Source organism: Rhynchophorus ferrugineus, unplaced genomic scaffold (assembly GCF_030347505.1).
Source record: "Rhynchophorus ferrugineus isolate W39M unplaced genomic scaffold, kcgeb_rfMv2 rfM3, whole genome shotgun sequence".
NCBI classification, from domain to species: domain Eukaryota; kingdom Metazoa; phylum Arthropoda; class Insecta; order Coleoptera; family Curculionidae; genus Rhynchophorus; species Rhynchophorus ferrugineus.
In genome coordinates this window covers 32504923-32519690 of record NW_027472582.1, presented here as the reverse complement: position 1 = coordinate 32519690, position 14768 = coordinate 32504923, and the positions used below count along the sequence as shown (strand labels likewise).

The 14768-nt window shown below is 28.6% G+C and overlaps 4 protein-coding genes across 6 annotated transcripts; 3 read left to right on the top strand and 1 right to left on the bottom strand.

Moving 5' to 3' along the window:
* The first annotated feature begins 399 nt into the window (after positions 1-399).
* chic (profilin chickadee) lies at positions 400-3998 on the top strand. The gene is made up of 4 exons (XM_076399052.1): positions 400-630; positions 2081-2252; positions 2343-2442; positions 3065-3998. The coding sequence occupies exons 1-3, from the start codon at positions 520-522 to the stop codon at positions 2438-2440; spliced, it is 381 nt and encodes a 126-aa protein (XP_076255167.1). The 5' UTR covers positions 400-519; the 3' UTR covers positions 2441-2442; positions 3065-3998.
* Positions 3999-4531: 533 nt separating this feature from the next.
* Positions 4532-9124, bottom strand: LOC143193075 (uncharacterized). Of its 2 annotated transcripts, XR_013004936.1 has the most exons (9): positions 8945-9121; positions 8578-8739; positions 8412-8512; positions 8156-8317; positions 7931-8105; positions 7659-7843; positions 7445-7573; positions 5063-5136; positions 4532-5011 (listed from the first exon to the last, which is right to left on the bottom strand). XR_013004936.1 is itself a non-coding variant. In XM_076399034.1 (8 exons), the coding sequence occupies exons 2-8, from the start codon at positions 8727-8729 to the stop codon at positions 6981-6983; spliced, it is 933 nt and encodes a 310-aa protein (XP_076255149.1). In that variant the 5' UTR covers positions 8730-8739; positions 8945-9124; the 3' UTR covers positions 6613-6980. The 2 variants fall into 2 exon arrangements, 1 of the variants encoding a protein (XP_076255149.1); XM_076399034.1 differs by lacking the exons at positions 4532-5011; positions 5063-5136 and adding an exon at positions 6613-7009 and having other exon boundaries at positions 8945-9124.
* Positions 9125-9509: 385 nt separating this feature from the next.
* On the top strand, positions 9510-10378 carry RpL35A (Ribosomal protein L35A). 2 transcript variants are annotated; one of them, XM_076399050.1, is made up of 3 exons: positions 9510-9621; positions 9818-10245; positions 10304-10378. In XM_076399050.1, exons 2-3 carry the CDS (start codon positions 9820-9822, stop codon positions 10325-10327), a joined length of 450 nt encoding a protein of 149 aa, XP_076255165.1. In that variant the 5' UTR covers positions 9510-9621; positions 9818-9819; the 3' UTR covers positions 10328-10378. The 2 variants fall into 2 exon arrangements, with proteins under 2 accessions (XP_076255165.1, XP_076255166.1); XM_076399051.1 differs by having other exon boundaries at positions 9550-9666.
* A 1101-nt stretch (positions 10379-11479) lies between these two features.
* On the top strand, positions 11480-14417 carry Got1 (Glutamate oxaloacetate transaminase 1). Its single transcript, XM_076399032.1, has 7 exons — positions 11480-11766; positions 11858-12039; positions 13137-13245; positions 13302-13670; positions 13724-13889; positions 13942-14084; positions 14203-14417. The coding sequence occupies exons 1-7, from the start codon at positions 11658-11660 to the stop codon at positions 14349-14351; spliced, it is 1227 nt and encodes a 408-aa protein (XP_076255147.1). The 5' UTR covers positions 11480-11657; the 3' UTR covers positions 14352-14417.
* The last annotated feature ends 351 nt before the right edge of the window (positions 14418-14768 follow it).

Here is a 14768-nt window from a genome sequence, read left to right as displayed (position 1 = left end):
AAAGTAAGATTTTAAAACTTGGAAATTTTTCTTTTGACAAATACGTCAATTATTGTTACTGGTTTCTGTAATTACTTATATATCAATTAAATTATCTTTGGTATAATTAATTTTTGATTCTTTATTCCAATTAACAACAACACTTCAAATGCTAAAGTATAGCACATTTGAGTATACGTTTTGAAAATTATGTGTGAAAGGAAATATTTTCCTAATTTATTCAAATTTATTCGCAAAATGATGTAATAATACCTGTTAAAAAAAGAAGTAAAAAATAAAAATTTCTATATTCTTTAAATTAAATATTTAGAGATTTTTGCTTTGTTTAAATATATTGGCAGTATGAGTATTCCTGTCATGCGCACAGAGAAGTTCCAAAAGTGTCAAAACTGGCTTCCGCCTTCACAATTTCGCTATACAAGTGTATTCGGAATCGGCTGTTGTCAAGAGTTGCACTCGTTAAATTGTAGTAGTCCTCTGAAGGATTAAGTGTTTTTTATATAAATTAAATTTATAAAGATGAGTTGGCAGGATTACGTTGATAAACAACTTTTAGCCTCCAGATGTGTTACCAAGGCGGCTATCGCTGGACACGATGGAAATGTATGGGCGAAGTCGGAGAATTTTGATGTAAGTGCCTTGCAATTTTTATATTAGCATTTAAATCCACAATTCTGGTTTTCTTTGAAAGTCAGTTTTACTCAGTTCCTAAATGTTTATTTAATCAATTATCTTAACGAAGAACAAAAGAATTTTGGGCTGGGTCTTTTTTCTAGTTGTTTTTTAATTTTAAAATTATTAGCCCAGTGCATACTCGTATATATCTATTCATTTATAAAGAAACATTCCAGTTAGTAGCATCTTTTTGAATATAAATACATATAAATTACTAGATCATTCATTTGAATAATATTTTTACCGGCTGAATTCGAAACAAAATGGCGGCCAAAATATTCGACGTGTAAAATAAGATAGGATAACCAATTCCAATTTTGGTCTGATTTGTATGTAATTGTTAATATTTTTGTTTTGAATTTAGTTCATGTATTTAAAGTAGTACGAATTTCTATAATGTCTATACAGATATCTTTCTTACATTACTCTGTGTTAATGTCTTCTGCGAGAAGAAAAATCTTCAGTTAATTACCATCAGGTTGTTTATGAAATTTTATTATAACTTTACATTTATTTGTATCTATTTATTCATTTGAATACTGCTAAACATTTTTATTAATGGCTAGACTATTAGTTGCTTGGTTTCTCAGACATATTTTATTTGAAATGAACAAAGGGCTGATCCGACAGATGATTCATAAATGAAATATTTTTAAAAATGTAATGATGATGATATCATTACGGTATCTCTTATCAGTAATAAATATCCGTCGCCAATGTTGAATATTATGAGTATAATACATATTAATTTAACGCGATTTTCTTATATAGTTAATGAAGGTACATCAGTCATATATATCATAATTGTTATGTTTTTTTGTTACCAAATTCTTTTGAAATGTGGAAAAGTTTAATTATGCACAAGAAACACGGGGCGTGGTTGCTTTTTTTATCTCTGTTTATTTATATGAATGCAATTTAAATGTCTTTCATCAATTTCTCATATCTGAAGTATTTGCTGTCACTCAACTTAGTTCTAGATAACAATACAATTGGAAAATATTATAAATGGATATGGTAGCAATATTTTATCATAGAATAATTAATAATATCTAAATAACTATATGTTTGTCATATGCATAATTTAGTCATATTTTTAATCTCAATTTAAATTATTGCTAAAATAGTTGTGAAATAAACCTCAAAACTTGTCTATTTTGGAAAGATTATTTTTTGGCATTTTTTCAAAATGTAGGATCTTGTTTCAAATTTCATGGAAATGTGTTTTGTACTCTTTTAAAATAAACTACTAGCTAACTAACTAGCTTTTAAATTGTTGAGATTACTTAAATAATTATTAGCCTTTTAAATATACTCAGATAAGATATAACTAATAAGGATTAGTGTTTAAATAAATATTATATGAGTCATTGTCATAGCTAATATTGATGAAATATTGTCATAGGTTACAAAAGAAGAACTTGCAAAGTTAGTTCAAGGATTTGAGAAACAGGATATCCTTACCTCATCAGGAGTTACACTTGCTGGGAATAGATATATATATCTATCTGGTACAGATAAAGTCATAAGAGCCAAATTGGGGAAAGTAGGTGTGCACTGCATGAAAACAACTCAAGGTAAAAGTCTTATTACCAAAAGAAGTTTGAATGACTAAAGATATTAGTTTTGTAGATACAGTTAAATACTTTTCTCTTTATTTTTTCCAGCGGTCGTAGTATCCCTATATGAAGATCCTATTCAACCACAACAAGCAGCATCTGTGGTGGAAAAATTAGGTGATTACCTGATTACTTGTGGATACTAAAGGTATGTTATATTTTAGTATGTCTATATTGTTGGAAATTTAATTTACCATTTTTTTTCTTTTGCTATTCAAACATTGTAAGTATATGGTACAGTGTAGATTTAGATACTTGAATTCAAAATCTTATTTCGATTGTACATTTCGTTTCTTTAATTAACATTCATTACAACTCATACTTAATTATAGTTCATTCAAAAATAATTAATTGATAGACAACATTAATAGTTTTAAAATATATACAGAAACTAAGATTATTATAAAAATTTAATTGGGTATTTAGGAATATATTAATTTTCATTGGATGTTTATAACTTGAAGTGAGTTTTAATAAAGCAATTTGAAAGGCAATTTCTTCCAGCAGCTGATTAAATGTCTAGAGTAAAAAAGTTGTTCTGGTCATTGTTTTGCAAACTAAGTTGATGAAATAAATATTTCACTAGTAATTAAATTGTTTCAATATACTGTATTTGCAAACAGGGTATAACTTTTTAGATATTTTGCAATCAACAATTTTTTGGCCATTCTAGAATTACTCTTTTAAAATATTCATCTTTATACATTAAATTATTAATATTAATAATTTAAATATTTAAGAGATTAATAGTTTGCTTTTTTTCTCTCTAGGTTTTCCTAGCCGCCTCAAGCAGACATGGACCTGCAGTGACAAAATTTAAAATAATTTTTTTTAATGTGATATCAGCATAAGTTTATGTTAATTGACATATTAATGCTGATATTTTGGTTTTTTTTGTACTAAATTTTGAACAAAAGTGTACTAATTTTTAGAAGCCGCTAGACAAAATATGAGTATGATAATTGAAATATCCTTCTCATATTCTGACTGTGGTTATGCCAATATTATATTTTAAAGTGGCTTTTAATTTTGTTTTTCTTTTCTTCTCGTATAAGGCGCGTTTTAGGTTCGAAAATTTTTCAAAATTCATAATGCCATATGCCATATGAGTTTTGAAATTTGAAAATATGCTTTTTCCATATGCAAGCATTTGATACTGAATTTAAGGTTAGATTTTTTTAATTAAAAAACCTCTAGTCCCACTTCTGTTTCTGGTATTATTCATATTATCTGCTGTAAAGTTCTACAAAATGCACAAAAAGTAAAATAAGATTACCTTTATTTGTAAAATTGAATAAATAAAGAGGTGGACATAAAATGTTCGTTTTAATTGCTTATATACGTTTGTGTTGGTGTAAATTCGTCAGCCATTGGCAGAGCAAACTAATAAGGTCTAATAATACTTATCAGTTGGCTGCAGTCAGTAACTACTTATAGTGCCAATAATTATTTCTTATATACAGTCAGCTTGTGACAGTTTACACCAATAGTCATTTGCAAAACCTACTAAACGATTGTAGCCAAATAATGTCATAAAATTGTTGCATGCTGCCTATTCATATAATGTATAATAATTAAGATGATAAATGCTCAGAATATTTAAGTATTTTTTTTATTTCAAGTATGTAGCTTTGTAAAATGTTTCATATAATTTGCAAAGAATATTGTGTATTTACAGTAACGTAATAAATTTGTATTATAACAGTTTGGTTTTCGTACTTAACTTCCTCTATGTATTAATAATCTATTATTAGAGTTTTGTATTTGAGTGAAATATTTGATAATACAAAAATAAAAATGTGTTGTGTGTACTGTTGGATTTAGTTTAGAACGTCCAAAATATCCCTCCTCCAAACAATTTAATAACTGTTATTACACAGCTCCTTTAGATGAAGTACAGACGACGCAATGGTGACTCATACACCCCATAAGTTCTTCGAAATCTCATTTTTACCGGTAACAAAGAAATTTGATAGGATATCCGACCAACATCCTGTGTAAAAAGATTTTTGGAATATTAATCAGCCTTATTAATATTCCACGGTCATGTGAATGACTCTTTGAGACGCATGCGTCATAGCTATTTGTATGAATCCGTATTTATGGTTGCTTTTGTCTTTATATATGCATCCATATTTTTCTACATATTAGATTAACTTTCGGTTGAGATTAAACCATCGTTTAATCTTATTAATGTGATACACCGAATTGGTTTCAAGGGCAGAAAAATGTCAATCTAAAAAAGATTTCTTTTATTTAATAAATATACAAAACCTAAAAAAATACAACACTTATGTATCATAGAAATATCCACATACAGAAAAACTGATATTTGCAAAATAACTTCGTATAAGAGCTGAGCGTAGATATCCTAGAATGTTTTTCATGTTGTGTAGTGATTTTCAGAGTTCCATTCCTGAGAACCAATAATTTTTAATGACATTCAGAATATCATCTGCTATTTCAGTTCTACTTCTTGTTATAAAAATTAAACTCAAGTTCAAGACTAGTCGTATGACAAGAAGTAAAATTTAAGATGGGAGATGAGATTCTACCGAAACTTCGCCAAAAAATGACGGCCTTCTTGGGGACTACAGGAGGATGGAAACCCAGAGAAGTACTACAACATATATCCATATAATTGTAGACATCCAAATAAAATTTTACTACTGTGATGTTGTAAATATGGTGTCCATTTAGTTTTGCATAACACATTCCTAAAAATAAAAAAAATAAAGAAACGATATATAAAATTACCAGATAGCTACCGTCTTATAGCTCCTTTCCATTAAATTGCATCTTGCTCAACTCATTTTGTACTCAAATATCGCATTGCTTCAACCTAGTTCAACATTAAAAATCAATTTAGATTAAGATGCTTGGAAACCTAAAAATATGTGAATAAATATAACACCTAATATAAAAATATGTTGCTTTAATTTGAATAAATCTTCAATCATTTTCGACCTTTAGTTGTAAATTTAACTACATATAAAGCTTCAAACATAGAGATAAAATGAAATTTGTATAATTAGTTAAACCATCTACTAAATATCCTATTAGAACCTTTATTTGATATTATTTATATTAATATGTACTTAAACAATTAAAAACCCTTACCTGTAAAAATTGGAGAAACCGGAAAATAAAATTTAAATTGCATTAATTTTTTATTTTATTGTTTTTTGTTTATGCTGTTATTAATGTTCCTCTTAATACATATTCTTTTATGAAACATCTTCAAAATTATTTAATACCAAACAAAACATGTAATATCTGCCTATTCTATCTAATAAACATTTATATGTTTATTAAGACAATATAATATTGATCATTGTTAAATATATTAAATCAAATAAGCAATAAGCTCAGGTGAGGAACTATATTGATAGTTTGATATCATTTTAACAAATATTGTTAAACATCAGGCATAAATATACTAAGCAATTAATCTTAATTAAGTTTTCTATAATATGCACCTTGTTCTATAATATTTATATAAGTTTAAATATATTAACTACCTATATTGATATATATTGAAAATTGAATTGTTTTAATTACCAAATATTACTTGCAAATAGTATAATTGTTTTGACTGGTAGATTCTACTTACATAATATTTGTAATAATTTTTACTTACATTTGTGAACATTAAACATTTGATAGCAAATGTATTTACACCATCAGACCAGGAAAAAAATCCTTTGGAATTCTATTATATTTCTATGTAAGTTTAAATAACAATATTATTGAATCTTACATTTTAGAAAATGTGTTCCATAACATCTTCTAACTATTTTCAGTTTCATACCATAATTACAATATTAATAATTCTAATTATACTGTATGCCCTATATAAATTGAAAATATTTAATAGTTCTTATTAGTTACCTTTAGGCAAATAAAATATTATTTCATGATTAATTTAATATTGTTTTGTTACAGACTAATTAATAGTGAAAGGTATATTGCACCACAGAATTGATACAATGAACATACAAAATAATAAATAAACGGTACTTGGATACATTGTCTCAAAAACTTGGAATTTTGACCAGATTATGTTTTCTCATATATTATGCTTCAACAATAATAAACCAAAACAAACCTATCTATTTATACTTAAAATATAAAATTATATTTTAACTCAAATATCCTATATTTTTGCACCTAAAATTTAGAATAAAAATGCAATAGTAATTATAATAAATGATAAGAGTACTAAATATACATATATTTAGATGCCACTGGAGATTAATATATCATTGTTCATTCAAGTTCATTCTCCCCTTCTCTAAAGGTGAATAAAATACATACACATATTAATACCTAGTTTATTATCAGAATCATTTTCACATTCACAAGTAACACATATTTCTGATAGTTCTTTATAGTATATAAAAGGGTAATACAAAGAGATTTGATTGTTTAAAATGAGTTAAATTATTAATATATTAATGGGGTATTCCTGTCTAACTAAAATTAACCTACAATATGGAGATTGTTTTAATTAAATATTGTGTCATATATAGATGAATAAGTTAAAATAAATTCACTTAAATTCTTTGTTTCATGACCAGATTAATCTCTTTCTTATGGGATACCCCATAATTGTCCAACTACATTTAAAATTACCATTGACAATTAGTTCACTATTAAAAATGTATAATACAAAATAATCCCTTTTTAGAATCGTCTAGGAGCGTTTGCTGAACCTGAAATAAAAACAAGCATTCAAAGTTAAGTTTTTGGCACTTGGCCTTCACTTTTTATTAAAATAAAATGTCTTAAAACATATGTTATTCAATTAGGTTTTTTTTTCCAGTGGCTATCTTAAAATAGACCTCATCTGGTTGCTTAAGAATTACTATGTATATCATTGTTGCTGTCTCATAAATATTTTTAATCATTACTTATTGCATGCTCATTACTTGGCCTACATACAACTATGTGTGTTTATATATATATAATATATATCTGGTCCGACAATCTACCAAAACAAGGAAGAACCCTATGGCTCCTCACATTTATTAGCATTCACTACTTAATATCTCCTTTTTAAAATTACTTCATAAAATAGAAAAACAATTATTTCAAAAAACTTCTTAAGTCATTTTACATTAAAGAAAAACATTAAAAAGAAATCTTACCAAATCCTCCTGAAGCATAACCAGTATTTCGATCATCATAACCTTGTTGACTATTATAGCCTCCTACTGGTCCACTACTGTAACCACCAGATGAATATCCAGCATCTCCTTGACTAGTACCATACCCTCCTATTAATATATATTTATGTTTATTAAAATTTGCCATAACTTTCCATTTATTGCTAGTAAAATACATGTATTTAAATTAGATTACCTGAATAATCTTGATTACTGAAACCAGCAGACCCTTGTGGATAACTTGAATAATTGTTTCCATCATATTGGCCACCCTGACTTCCATAAGAACCACCACCATAACCACCTTGAGAGCCATAAGACTGACCTTGTCCATACTGTTGTTGTGAGTATTGTCCTTGTTGATATCCACCAGATGAAGAACTAGTAATAACAATATAATTATTATAAGAATCACACATATTATTGCACAATTCAACTTAAAATGTCTTACTAAAGTAATTATCTTACCCATATCCATTTTGTCCTCCATTATCAAATCTTGGCCTTTTGGGCCCGGGGCCTCCTGGTCCAGCACCAAATTGTCCTGGAGTTCTCTTTTGACCCGGTCCACCCATACCTCTACCACCACCACGTGGTCCTCCAAAACCTCTACTAAAACCACGTCCACCTGGACCGCCACGACCTAAAGTGTTAATTTAATAACTGTAATTGAATTGTATGCATCATATATACCTCCTGGAGTCATACGTGGGCCACCACGCCCACCTCTATCGCCCCCAGGTCTGTCTGAACCTCGACCTCCACGAAATCCACCCATTCCCCGACCACCTCTAGACATTCCCCGACCTCCTGGAGGACCATTTCTTGGTCCAGAAGAATCATCATTGGGGCCTCCTAAACAAAATATATCAAACTTAATTTAAGTACAACAAATATAAGAACCATATCAATTTTTTTATAAATATATATAAAGAAAAAACTAGCATACCTAAACCAGCTACAAATCTTCCACGAGGTGCTCCTCTAGGTCCATTTCCACGACCTCTCATCATAGGTCCACCGCGGTTTGGTGGCCCACCAGGACCTCCTCTAACAATACATACAAACATATGAAATTATTAAATATATTATACAAACAATAACCAATACCATACCGTTTCATAAAACCACCTCTGAAGGGGCCCCCTCTGCCTCTACCGCGACCACCCGGTCCACCACGTCCCATTCCTCTAATCCCCCCACGGGTTACATTTTGAGGTCCACCTGATGGGGTAGTTACGGGTGCTTCAGTTGCTGTTTCAGCCATAGCTTCTATGCTTTAAAATTATATAAGGTTCATAATATATAAGGAAATTAAATAAAAAATAAGTTTAAGGTAAAAAAGAGTAAATAAAAATTAAATAATACCCCCTGAAAAAATATCTAAAGAATATTAAACAAAAGCAGAAAAAAAGGACGCCAGAAAAAAGCCGGATCACTAAAATGACGCTTAATAAAAATTACTTTAAATATTACACTTACTTGACTTTAAAGCTGTATAAAAGACAATCACTTGAAAAATGAGCTTCAAAAGTTATTTATGATCTAATATAATTACTAGATAAATATCACTAGACCTCAAAAAGTTATAACCACACAACCGCGCCACTAAAGAAATGGACGAATAAAGCAAATAGAGAACGTTTCACGCATCTACGTAATAGACATTTTCAGGACGCCGCTACAGATGACACTACTGTACATCTTCTTTTCAAAGAATAAATTTTTATATATGATGGGAATATGTTTAATTTTATATAACTTACATTTTGGGAAATGGACATACTGATGTATTAATCTCGTAGTCACCTTGTTTGAATATTAATGCAAATAAAACAGAACAGTAGTAATAAATTAATTTGTAAATTAAGATTTTACTAAGCATATTGTAAAATGTAATTAATTAAAATATATAATATACAGATTATTAGAAAATCGTATTGCTAAAATGTTATTTCAGATTAACAAATCTTAATAATTAATTTTTATATTTATATTAGTATAAAAATTTCTATATATTAATATAAATATATCAAAATTTAATGTCTAAAAGCCTATACCCAAATATAAGAAGACTTGTTTTTATTCTCATGTTGGTAGTGTTAAAGGATTCTTTTTTTAAGGTTATCCGTAGAGGACGGAGATCAGTTAGAATTTAGGTATAATTTTTTAAGATTTATTTTTAATTTATAGTCAAAAATACAGTTGAGTATATAATTATAAACCTAATTTAATACAGTATATATAATAATTCGTCGAAAATTATCTTTTGGTAACTGGATGTTCCAAGATTTTAATCATTTAATGACAATAATGAGATGTAAACATATTTCCATTTCTATTATTTTGTTTTAGCCATGGCAGTTGCAGCAGCGCCAAAAAAGGCCAAAGTGGAAAAAAAGCCAGTTAAGGAAACTCCTGTTACAAGCTCAGAAAAAAAATCTGTTAAAAGGAGACCATTGAAAAGACATGGGAGGCTCTATGCTAAAGCAATTTTTACAGGTTATAAACGTGGACTGCGTAATCAACACGAAAACACTGCCCTTTTAAAAGTCGAAGGCACAACCACCAAATCTGATAGTTGGTTTTATGTAGGAAAAAAATGTGTTTTTGTTTACAAAGCAAAAAACAAGACTTGTGTTCCTGGTAAACCAAAATCTGTGAAGTCAAAAGTACGTGCGATTTGGGGTAAAGTAACACGACCTCATGGTACTAGTGGTGCAGTTAGAGCTAAATTCAAGAGAAATTTGCCAGCTAAAGCAATGGGTCATCGTATTCGTATTGTAAGTAAATGATACTTCCACTTTCGATATCAATTAATAATATTGTTTTTTCTTCTAGATGTTGTACCCATCCAGAATTTAAGAACACAAATTCTAATTATTTAATAACCATAAATAAATTTATAAAAAAGTGTTACTGTCTTTTATTTAATTCAATGTAACTGGCTATAAAATTATGTTTGAAAATGCAAATGAAAAAGCTGGGTGAAATAGTTATACTTGTCTTTCGTTAATGTTATTTAGCATTAAATAGATTTAGACTGACATTTGTTGATTTAATTGGTAAATATTATATTTAACATTGTAATAGGTAAGTCAAAATTACTTAGTAATTTAGCTTTAGCCTAATGTGGTCTATCCCATAAATATGCAACAAACTACATAAGTTCAAGTCATCAATTTTTAATTCAAAAGAGATTTATTTGTTAACCAATACACTGACTGCAATATTATGTATATTGTATAGTTAAATAATTTCGTCAATGTGTAATGACTTTACATATATACTTTGCATGGCTTCTTCCTTAATAAATTCGGTCTTAATGAGATTCTCCATAGAGCCCAAATTTGTGTTAAGAAAAGCTAAACTATTTAAGTGATTGCTTACAATGGTTTAGCTTTTCTTAACACAAATTTGGGCTCTATGGAGCATCTCGTTAAGACCGAAATTATTAAGGAAGAAGCCAAGCAAAGTATATATGTAAAGTCATTACACATTGATGAAATTATTTAACTATACAATGTATATAACATTGCAGTCAGTGTATTGGTTAACAAATAAATCTCTTTATTTGTTATAGTGATACTAATGGTGCAGGTCATGGTTGTTCAATAAAATATTCAATATTATTTATATATATATATATGTATATATATATATATATATATATATATATATATATATATATATATATATATATATATATACGAAGTACATTCATATGCAATGAAAATATGAAGTTTTATATATACTTAATAAGGTACTGATAAATAAATATAATATTGAAATATTTTGATGATGATTTGAAGTATAATTATTTTTGTGTTAAAAAAGTATTATAGAAAAAAATAATTATTATATATAAGGTTATTACATAGCTGGTTATAATGCTATTAGAATATGCCAAATATTCTTTTGAGCGTCCTGTAACATATTTTGAATATGATTTTAATACCGCATATCATTAAAATCCTATATTTGTTGATAAAAAATATTGACGTCACCAAGAGCGCTTATTGGTTATATATCAGCTGACCGCTCTCGACCTCCTGTAAATAGGAGCAATTCGTCTAAAAATTAGTTTTTCCGTGCACTTGTTTTTAACCTTCATTTGTCAGGTCAAAAAGGTTACTTTTCAAGAATATAATAATTTTGAACATTATTTTTTAAGTTAAATTTCAATAACTTCAAAATGTCTTGGTTCTCTGGTGTACAACAAGGACCACCAATCGAGGTATTTGCTTTAACAAAACAATTTACAGAAGATAGCTTTCCTCAAAAAGTTAATTTAGGAGTTGGAGGTATGTATTGTATTGGTATCTGTGGATGTAACATTTTGTATAATAAATTTTTCAAATGAACAATGGAATAAATAGAAATATTTTGTTATAGCTTATCGCAGTGACGAAGGCAAACCATGGGTATTGCCTGTAGTCCGAATAGCTGAAAAAGCTTTAGCTAATGATGACAGTCTAAACAAGGAGTATTTGCCTGTTTTGGGTTTAGAAATATTTAGTTCACTTTCAACTAAAATGCTTCTAGGAGAAGACAGTCCAGCATTAACACAAAATAAGGTAATAAAAAAAAGCATAAATAAATCTCTTCTGAATATTTGTAAATAAGTAAATAATACTTTATCACATTTTAAGTATATTTAATTTATATTCTGTCATTATAAACAAGCGTAATATATCAATTATTGCATAAGAGCTATTAACAAAGTTTAAATATTTCCATTTGACAACATGTACATATTGATGAAATATAAATAAAATTGAATAAGTTGCTTCTATGATTTGTATTATTAGGAAGGTATTTTAAATTCATTTTACTTGTTTCCACTCTCTATTACTTTAAATAAAAAATATCAGGGATTTGTTTATTCTAATGATGAATTTATGACCTAACTGCTATTTTATCAGTAATCAAAGTATGATAAAATGTATGTGGCAAAATAGAGTATTTCATTTGTAATTAATCTACGGCCTCCAAAGTTGACTGTCAAACAATAAGTCCAACATCATACGTCAAAAATATCTTCAGCGACGCTATAAATCTACACAATGTTAATCAGGGGGCAAAGGATCCGCAAAAGGTTGTTTGGTACGGATTTTGAGTAGGTAGCATCATTGAACAAAAGGTTTTCAAATAGATATTAGTGTGTCATCGCAGTCTAATATAAATTAAATTATATTTAATTGTTTAAATTGAACGGATAACATGCGATTCCAGCTTTACGCCGAAATAAGCGTTTTAATAATATTTAGTAGAGCTTTTATTATCCTTTACAACCTGCCCTTATTGAAAACCCTATATACGTTATGATACACGTAGGTTCAAAACAAAAACTTTGATTTTACTTGAAAACCATTTTATTTTGACGAAAACTGCCAATTTAAAAGCGCCTTAATTAAAATTAATTCTTAACATTTCACTTTTCACATTTTACAGCTATATTGACGACGCCGGTTTTTTTACTTAGGACTGTATCAGTTATGTATTAACAGTCAATTTATCAGTTAAACAGTCAATTATCAGTCACTATATTAACATATATGCATGTATTAGCACATAGAGCAAAAATAAACAACTTTTATATTATATAATTTTAATTTAAGGCTTTTGAAGAACAAAAATAAACAACTTTTATATTATATAATTATATTTTAAGGCCTTTGGAGTCCAATGCCTCTCAGGTACAGGTGCACTAAGAGTTGGTGCAGAATTTTTAGCGAGAAAACTGGAAAAAACTGTTTTCTATTTTTCAAAACCAACTTGGGGTTAGTATACAATATAACAAAACTAGTGTTTACCTCTTTTTTATATATTTTTTTAGGAAATCATCGGTTAGTCTTTCTGAGTGCTGGATTTCAAGACGCTAGAGAATACCGCTACTGGAATGGCGAGACACGCGGATTGGATATTGATGGTTTCCTTGAAGATTTGAATAATGCACCAGAAGGTGCTGTTATTATTTTGCATGCTTGCGCTCATAACCCTACCGGATGTGATCCAACTCAAGAACAATGGAAGCAAATTGCCTCTGTCATCAAAGACAAGAAACTATTTCCATTCTTTGATTCAGCATACCAAGGATTTGCTTCTGGAGACCTGGATAAAGATGCATGGGCTGTTCGGTACTTTGTTACACAAGGTTTTGAGCTTTTCTGTGCTCAATCGTATGCCAAAAACTTTGGCTTATATAGTAAGTAAAATTACTTTAAAATCTATACTTATTTACCAAGTTATAAATTTCAGACGAACGCACCGGCAATCTCTCTGTTGTAATGAACAACCCAAGTGAAGTGCCAGCTGTGAAATCTCAAATAACTCTAACAGTGAGAGGTATGTATTCCAATCCCCCAAGTCATGGAGCCAGAATCGTTTCTCACGTTTTAAGTAACAAGGAACTGTACAATCAATGGTACTACATACTTATCTAAACATTTTCAATATGTATAGACTAATATTTCTAGGAGAGACAATATAAAAACTATGTCTTCAAGAATTATTGAAATGAGAAAACGTTTGAGGGAAGAGTTGGAACGATTGGGTACCCCAGGATCATGGAATCATATTACAGATCAGATTGGAATGTTCTCTTATACAGGATTGAATGGTAACCTTTATAAAATTCAAATAAAATTATATATTTTTGTCTGAAAATTAACTCACAGTCAAATTGTTTTATTTATTATTATTGTATTTATATGTTTAAAGTAAATGTTTTATTGTAGAAGCACAATCTGAACATATGGTAAAAAAGCATCACATATATATGCTGAAGTCCGGACGAATCAGTATGTGTGGTTTAACTCCAAGCAATGTTGAATATGTTGCTAAGTCTATAAACGAAACGTTGTCAACTTTACCATCAAAATATTAACATTAATCATTTTATTGATTGTATATAAGTAACGGAAATAAATCGAATAGGCTTTTCTTGTTTTAATTGTCATTTATTATTTTTTATTGTTTACAATATCATCAGGTGATGGACAACAAAACATCGTTTATAAGAAAATTAATAAATTATTTTAATGTTAAATTTAACTCCCAAATTCCCCCATTACCCAAATACGAAGTTCAGTTATTATACGTCATGAAACATCTAAAGTATAAAAAACTTATTTTACTTTAAAACGGTATAGACTATAACCATATTATACATATCAAAAAATTGGCCATTTACTGGCGGTTCAATTTCATATTAATGTAAACGAGACCCTATTCAAGAATCAATATTTCAATAAATGATAACAGCTCTACGCATATCGTGTTCCAATTGTTTTGTATGTGATAA

Bases quoted from the DNA above. Each gene is read 5' to 3' on its own strand.
- chic (XM_076399052.1), top strand. From the start codon at position 520: ATGAGTTGGCAGGATTACGTTGATAAACAACTTTTAGCCTCCAGATGT. The intron at 631-2,080 runs GTAAGTGCCTTG...ATATTGTCATAG, and splicing joins CGAAGTCGGAGAATTTTGAT to GTTACAAAAGAAGAACTTGC. The intron at 2,253-2,342 runs GTAAAAGTCTTA...TATTTTTTCCAG, and splicing joins CTGCATGAAAACAACTCAAG to CGGTCGTAGTATCCCTATAT.
- RpL35A (XM_076399050.1), top strand. From the start codon at position 9,820: ATGGCAGTTGCAGCAGCGCCAAAAAAGGCCAAAGTGGAAAAAAAGCCA. The intron at 10,246-10,303 runs GTAAGTAAATGA...TTTTTCTTCTAG, and splicing joins TGGGTCATCGTATTCGTATT to ATGTTGTACCCATCCAGAAT.
- LOC143193075 (XM_076399034.1), bottom strand. From the start codon at position 8,729: ATGGCTGAAACAGCAACTGAAGCACCCGTAACTACCCCATCAGGTGGA. The intron at 7,844-7,930 runs GTAAGATAATTA...TGTTATTACTAG, and splicing joins GGAGGACAAAATGGATATGG to TTCTTCATCTGGTGGATATC. The intron at 7,010-7,444 runs GTAAGATTTCTT...TTTTTATTTCAG, and splicing joins TTATGCTTCAGGAGGATTTG to GTTCAGCAAACGCTCCTAGA.
- Got1 (XM_076399032.1), top strand. From the start codon at position 11,658: ATGTCTTGGTTCTCTGGTGTACAACAAGGACCACCAATCGAGGTATTT. The intron at 11,767-11,857 runs GTATGTATTGTA...ATTTTGTTATAG, and splicing joins AGTTAATTTAGGAGTTGGAG to CTTATCGCAGTGACGAAGGC. The intron at 13,671-13,723 runs GTAAGTAAAATT...TATAAATTTCAG, and splicing joins CAAAAACTTTGGCTTATATA to ACGAACGCACCGGCAATCTC.